The following is a 7041-nucleotide window of genomic DNA, read 5'->3' on the forward strand; positions in this document are numbered from 1 at the left end:
CGTGGGTGCCTAGCGGTAGCAGCGGTGGCCGGGCGAGGCGTGTTGGTCAGGCGGTGTCCCCGTCTATATCGACTCCCGTACGTGAGAAGTTGTTGCACCATCACCACAGCAAAGCTGATGGGCGGCGCGAAGGAGTGCGGATGCCCCACAGCAGTGCAGGGCGTCTTCGCCGCGGCAGCAGTAGCGGTCGTCGTGGACTTGTGAGGTCCGACGACGATGAAGACGACAACTACAGCAACCAGTATAGTTGGTCTCCGTCCCCAGTGCTCCAGTGGACTGAGTGGGGCCAGCAGTTCTCTGCTGGTCGCAATGCGCACAAGAGGAACAACGGATCGCCCGAACATGGCCTCATGGATGCGGTGCGGGGAAAGGAGAAACAGACGACAGCAGAAAGTGAGGTGCAGCGTACGAGGGAGGTGCTGCTGCGCTATAAGCGTTACGTGGAGGAGAGACTGATGCGATACATACAGGAGCTAGAGGACAGATGCGCACACCGCGGAAAGTTGTGTGAGCGCCTCAAACGGGACAACGCGTTGCTTCTCGAGGAACTCGATCGCTGCCGCGCAGCACCGGCACCGGCACCGCCTTTGCGGAAGGTGGCGAAGAGTCCAAATTACACATCGCCGCTGAAGTTGCCGCAGACGTCTCTGCCCCACACTGTTGGAGTGTCGCAACGTGTGCGGGAGGATGCGACACCGTCTGGACTGGATATGCTCCGCGCACGTGAGGAGGGGCTACTGCGCCAACTACATGAGGAACGCGTGGCGCGTGAGAAGCTACAGGCTGCATACGCTGAGATACAGGAGAAAATGCAGAAGCAGATTGCACATGACGAGGATGAGCGGCGTATCCGCGTTGATGCGCAGAGTATCCGGGACCTCCGCGATGCATTGGCGCGTCGTGACGAGGAGATACGCCATCTGCGCAGGCTGCACGGCTTCTCCATCGCGGAACCGCTGGAAGGGGTGCCGTGGGATGGGGAAGAGGGCGCCGTTGCGGAGTTTAGAGCGGCTGTGGGGGATGCAGGGGAGTTCGTCGCCGCGATGGATGCGGCCACTGCCGCGTTTGTCGATGCCGCTGCAGTGAAGGTTGAGAATGACACGCCGTTCAAGAGGGTGGCACAGTTGTGGGAAGAGGTTGGTCGTCTTGCCGCCTCTCTTCCCTGTGATGCCTCCGCTTCGTTGCAGCAGCCGCAGCTGCAGTTGCTTATTTTTGCGCGTGCGCTGCGTTGCGCAGTCGAGCAGGAGCATAACGAAATGGCCCTCTTCGTGCGAAAACTTCTCGGCGAGCGCGACGAGTTGCGCGAGAGTATCGCTCGTGAGCAACGTGATCGCGCGGTGGAGCGGCAGGCCGCGGCGCATCGTCTCCACGAGGTCGGGGAGGAGGGCGCCGCATTGGCGCAGCAGCTACAGCAGCGTCTTGACTCGACCACCCAGCGCGCAACGTCATGGATGGGCCTAGACGTCCCAACGCTGCGGCAGCAACGCGAATGCGGCGCACCACCTGCGGAAGTAGAGAGGTGTGACGCGGCGACGCAGACGCTTCTTTCTGTTGAGCTATCTGGCTTCATACTGAGCGGCCCAGCGACGCGCCTGAATTCTCGTGACAGCAGTAATGAACCTCTTTCCAGTGACCTCTGTCAGCTCCTGCGGGACATGGAGGCCCTTGAAAGTGACAATGCGGCAAAGGCGGCCCTCATTGCTCAACTGCAGCAACAACGGGAACGGTTTTTGGGAAGTGTTGATGCTGAATTTGCGGTGAGTGTGCCCGCGCGCGCAACACTGACCGGCGCATTTTGTCAGTATCTACTTGAGTGATGCGTGTACTATTCTTTTCTATCTTTCGTTGTGTGTTTTTTGAGTACATGCGTGCCCTGACGAATAGTTCAGTATTGCGTTGCAGCTGCCGAAGCAGGAGTTGCTTCCTGAGCAAAGAAGACAATTGGCCACAATGAACAAGCCCTACACCCCCATTCTCGTCCCTAACTCACTTCTCATTTTTTTTTTCGTTCTTTTGGGGTGGGCTGGGTGATAGCGCATATAGAAATGGGTTGCTGCTCGAGCTCCGAGGCGGCCACTGCCGACGACAGCCAAACATATCAAGATATTAGTCTCTCATGTTACCCAACGGCACCAACTGATGGGCTGGTGGAGCAACATAAGGTCCATCACGTGTATGATGGTGACACACTAACACTCGAAGGCGGCAAAAGAGTCCGGTTAGTCGGCATTGACGCGCCGGAGATCCGTGAGCGCCAGCCATATGCAGCTGAGAGCCGTGATTTCCTCCGTGCCCTCTGCCCCAAGGGACGTGCAATCCTGTTGCAGCTCATGGAGACGGAGCGAACAGACAAGTATGGACGGCTTCTCGCCTACGTGTACGTGAAGCACCCCCACAGGGACGATTTTATTTGCGTCAATGTCGCCATGGTGGAGAAGGGCCTGGCGTCTTTGTACCTGGCACGGCATGGAGAGAACACGATGAAGGATGCGTTGAGTGTAGCGCAGATTGTGGCAAGGCGGGAGAAACGCAAAACTTGGGAAAATGTGGATGAATCTCGCACTGTGGTTATTGGCGACCACGGCAAGGCCTTCCACCGTGTCGGCACCAAATGCATCGTGAAAACGCACAAGGTGACGGTGGGAGAGGCGTTGGATCGGCTGTTCTCCCCGTGCCGCAGGTGTAAACCGTTTGGGGTAGTTGCAACAGGGGCATCATAAAAGGCCAAACCAGAAAAAAAGAAGAAGAATGGCTTGCATCTGTTAATTTGATACCGGCTGACGTACATCGTATGCCAGTGCTCTGCGCACTCGATGCCCTCAGCATGGGCCCAGTATTGTTTTTGTTTAAAAATTCTTTCTTCCTTGAGTTTCCATTGTCTCCCCATCGGAATACATTGTTGTTATGGACGCATACGGTGTGGCGTCTGCTACCGCGTTTGTCTTTTGTATTGGCAGAGAAATAAAACAGCTGTGTGGCGATCATTCACTAATGGTGTCTCTCTGTGTGTGTGTGTCTGTGTGAGCGTCTTTTTTTTATTTATTTTATTCCTCCCTTTATTTTCAACCCCGTTCGTTCCCCACGCCTTCGCGCTGGGTGCCGGAACAAGGGGGTTAGTTGAGCTTTGAAGCGGTAACTGGGGAAGCGGTCGCGGAGATGAAGGGCGAGAGAGCGAAGGTGGGGGAAGAAGAACAACAGACGGTGCTGTGTGCATGTATGCGAGCGAATTCCGGTGGCTGCGTCTTCTCCCGAATATAATCTCCACCTCATTTCTCACCAGCAGTGTTTGCAACGTTAAGTTTTCTGGGCTGAGAGATAATCATATGGGCGGTGGTTGTAGTCAATGTAGCATGCCCCACTTCAAGGTGCTAGATACGCGGGCGACGGAGGCTGAGAATGAATTTTTGAACAACAGGCGCGTCTGCTACTTCCTGAAGGTACCGAACCGCAGCTCCACCGTAACTGAAACCGTGCACTCTGTCAAGGACGGCGAAACAATGGTGCTATCCCGCGAGGATCACCCACGTTTGCGCTTGCTTGGCATTGACTTGCCGGAGATGAGCAAACGGGCACCGCACGCGCGGGAATGCTACGACTTCTTGCGGCGGCGTTGCCCAGAAGGGACAAAGGTGACGGTGGAGTACAACGGCTGCTCACGACGTGACATGAGCGGCCGTCTCGCGTTAGTGTACGTGCCACACCACAGCGGTGACGGCTTTGTGTGCCTCAATGCCGCTTTGCTTGAGATGGGCCTCGCATACCTCTACGCATCGCGGCAGGCCGGCGCTCAGCACACAGATGTGTTGAACGCCGCCCTGCTCGACGCACGGCACAAGAAACGCGGCATATGGCGGCACGTAAATGAGAAAATGCCCGTCGTTGTCAGCCCCACTGGCGAGGTGTTCCACCGCGTAGACAACTCCTGCGTCCACCGTGATAGACAAGAGATGACGTTAGGAGAGGCGTTAAACACGATGCGCTCTCCGTGCCACACATGCAGACCATTGTAGCCCGTGTCGCACCTGCTGCTGCGAAAGTCAGGAGCGTCACAGGCGAATAACACTTACTAATAACGGAGAGGGTAGAGGAGGAAGATTTGCTTTATGTTTCTAATCTATTGTTTTAGCATACATGTAAGGCTCCCCTAGCCGCCCTCCACCTCTTTTGAACATATGCCACGGAAAGCGCCCCCAAGGAGCGTCAAACTTCATGTTGAAAGTGATGGCACATGCTTCACGACTGCATCCACAGAAGGTTTCCAAGAGAAATGCTTGCACAAGGTAAGGCAGACTATTTTATGCCCACTACTTTGGGAATGGGAATTCAGAAAAATACTTAAACAAGGGTTATCTTGCTCTCATTGCTAAATACATCTCCAGCTTCGCCTTATATTGTTTTTTGCTTCCTCTGTGCCTCTCCATCTCTGTTCTTCTTTTATGTTTCATAGTTCCCCTAGTATGTGCCGTCGTGATGAGGCTGAACCACCACATCCTAACAAAACGCCTGAGCTGAGTGATGCGCATTGCGTGCGTGACTGACACCACCCCTCCACCCCCAATTCTTGACGCGGTTGCTGTGCCCTCCTTCCTCTGCCATGTGGGTGTCCATCTGTGGCACACGTGAGCTTTAGTGTTTGTGCGTTGCGGTGCCTCACTTCACTTTTTTCTCTGCTTCACTTTCCTGTGCTCCTTGTATTATTCCCCCCCGCAAGATCAAGTTGCCTGCCAACAGCAACGCTCAAGGGATGCGACACCTGCTGGGCGTGACGCTGCTGCTCCTTGTGCACTGCGCCGGCAGCACACTCGCAGTGACGGAGCACCACCGCTGCATCTACGACTACGTATCCCACAAACTGGGTTTTGTGGAGAAAATTCAACCTATTTTCGGTACGATGTTGAAAATAAACCCATCAGAAGATGATCTGGTGAAAAGAACTGTCAAGCTTCCTAATTTTGACGAGAGGAAGCCCCTTCTGTTACCCGAGGCAGGATATAAGCCTCTCCGCGTAAAGGTGTTCTATGTGGCCACAGAGGATTCTCAGACTTGTGGGAATACTACCTTGGGTGAGATCACTACCATCTTGGGCACGAAGGTGCGCTGCACGCAGGATGACGTCCTGACGGAGGAGAAGAAGAATATTCTGGAAAAGACTATTATACCGGAGGCTGTGAAGCTGCACACTGAGCGCCTGTACATAAGGCCAGTAATTCAATACCTCCTCATCCCAAAGTTCCACGGTATGAACCCCTGCGTTCATTTGAAAATCCCTGAGAATCACCACACGTACGGTGTTGATGACGTCGACATGGTGCTGTACGCCACTGCTACGCCGACGCTTGATGGCGCCTTTGCGTGGGCAGCGACGTGCGCGGAGCACTCCAACGGTCAACCGTTGATTGGCGTGATCAACTACAGCCCGCGCCACATTGCCCGCACGCCGCAGGCCGTCCGCGTCGCCGCACACGAGATTGCGCACACCCTTGGGTTTAACGTGGAAACCATGAAGAAACAGGAGAAAATGAGAAAGGTTAAATTGGCGACTGAGAATGCCCGCGGAAAGGAAATCCACGTCTTTGATGCAGCGAATGCGAAATTATGGGGATCGTATCACTACCAATGCGAGGACTTTAATGGCATGGAACTGGAGGCCAGTATGTCGTGGGCAGCTGGTGGACCCGCTGCGGAAGTGCCTAAAAGCAGCCCGTTGAATTTGAGGTCAGCTATTTCTCTAGAAGGAAAGACAGACGGCTCTTCCGGCCCTGCCGCTGCTCAAGTGAGTCTTGACCCGAAGGTCGGGAGATTCTCCACAAGGTTTGGTGTGAGTTCCCACTGGAAGCGGCGCAATGCGAAGGACGAGCTGATGGCTGGTCTTGTGGGCGCTGGCCACTACACTGGACTGACACTTGCAGCGTTCGCTGACCTGGGCTATTATCAGGTTGTGTGGACCAAGGCAGAGCCGATGAGTTGGGGAAATAACTCTGGTTGCGAGTTTCTGAAAGATAAGAAATGCGTTGAAAACGGTAAATCTAAGTACCCCAGCATGTTCTGCGACAAAACAGAGGAACCCAAATTGCGATGCACGTCTGACCGCCAGGCGTTGGGAACGTGTGCCATTGAGAATCATACTAAAATTCCCGAGATATACAGTTATTTTAAGATGACTAAAGACAACAAGATGCCTGGTGGCAGGCGGGAGGACATGATGGACTACTGCCCCATTATTGTGGCGAGCACAGGCTTCAGCTGCATTGATGGCACTGAGAGCAAGATGCCTGGGAGTCTTGTCGGCGCGAGCTCTCGGTGCGTGGAGGGGAAGAATCTGACGGTGAAGGGCGAGCCGCTTGGTGACGTGTGCGTGCGCGTTGCGTGCTTTTACGGCTCGGTGTACGTGCAGTACGCTGGTGCCCCCACGTATTACTTCTGCCCGGAGGGGAAGTCTCTGAGGGCGCACGGCGACTTCGGTGGGAACGGCAACATTACTTGCCCGCGGTACGAGGACGTGTGCACCACCATGCTGCCGGAGGCTGAGATCAGCGCGCCCAGCGATGCCCCCAGCCTGTCGCAGTTCGTTTCGGAGATGTCGAATGTGCTGATCAACATGGCTACCGAGCGGAACATCGTTGACCCAACCCCTCAACAAGCGGCGGCTGACCCGTCTTCCACTCCAAGGTCCGACCGAAGCACATCTACCACGTTCGCTGGCACAGATGCCGCTACCCATGGTGTGGTGGCGCCTTCCGCTACGACGTCTAACCCATCCCAGAGTAAAGACGCTACTGGTGTCGCCACGGAAACAATTTCGAGTACTTCCTCTTCTGGTGAGAGCTCCATCAGCACCGTTCCACCCTCTGAAAACCATCAAACAACAGCGACTCTTGACGTCACAGGTGACAGTACTGAAAGCACTGCTGATGGGCGAAAGAGGATCGTGACAGCGCACGGTAAGAGCCTTGATCTGAAGCTGAATGCTGACCGCAGTGCTGCTGCCTCCGCGTTGATGCCGCTTGTGTTGGCCGTCGTGGCCGCCTCTGCGATCATGGC

At 55.1% G+C, this 7041-nt stretch overlaps 5 protein-coding genes across 5 annotated transcripts; 3 read left to right on the forward strand and 2 right to left on the reverse strand.

The window, feature by feature from the left end:
• Nucleotides 1-140: 140 nt before the first annotated feature.
• DQ04_08781000 (hypothetical protein) lies at nucleotides 141-1817 on the forward strand (the record flags this gene model as incomplete). Its single annotated transcript, XM_009315688.1, has 1 exon — nucleotides 141-1817. One exon carries the CDS (start codon nucleotides 141-143, stop codon nucleotides 1815-1817), a length of 1677 nt encoding a protein of 558 aa, XP_009313963.1.
• Nucleotides 1818-2045: 228 nt separating this feature from the next.
• Nucleotides 2046-2720, forward strand: DQ04_08781010 (micrococcal nuclease; the record flags this gene model as incomplete). The annotated part of the gene is made up of 1 exon (XM_009315689.1): nucleotides 2046-2720. The coding sequence occupies one exon, from the start codon at nucleotides 2046-2048 to the stop codon at nucleotides 2718-2720; it is 675 nt and encodes a 224-aa protein (XP_009313964.1).
• Nucleotides 2721-3323: 603 nt separating this feature from the next.
• Nucleotides 3324-4010, forward strand: DQ04_08781020 (micrococcal nuclease; the record flags this gene model as incomplete). Its single annotated transcript, XM_009315690.1, has 1 exon — nucleotides 3324-4010. One exon carries the CDS (start codon nucleotides 3324-3326, stop codon nucleotides 4008-4010), a length of 687 nt encoding a protein of 228 aa, XP_009313965.1.
• Nucleotides 4011-4975: 965 nt separating this feature from the next.
• DQ04_08781030 (hypothetical protein) lies at nucleotides 4976-5257 on the reverse strand (the record flags this gene model as incomplete). Its single annotated transcript, XM_009315691.1, has 1 exon — nucleotides 4976-5257. One exon carries the CDS (start codon nucleotides 5255-5257, stop codon nucleotides 4976-4978), a length of 282 nt encoding a protein of 93 aa, XP_009313966.1.
• A 1157-nt stretch (nucleotides 5258-6414) lies between these two features.
• DQ04_08781040 (hypothetical protein) lies at nucleotides 6415-6618 on the reverse strand (the record flags this gene model as incomplete). Its single annotated transcript, XM_009315692.1, has 1 exon — nucleotides 6415-6618. The coding sequence occupies one exon, from the start codon at nucleotides 6616-6618 to the stop codon at nucleotides 6415-6417; it is 204 nt and encodes a 67-aa protein (XP_009313967.1).
• Nucleotides 6619-7041: the final 423 nt, after the last annotated feature.

This window comes from Trypanosoma grayi (genome assembly GCF_000691245.1).
Source record: "Trypanosoma grayi strain ANR4 Tgr_878_V1, whole genome shotgun sequence".
Lineage (NCBI taxonomy): Eukaryota > Euglenozoa > Kinetoplastea > Trypanosomatida > Trypanosomatidae > Trypanosoma > Trypanosoma grayi.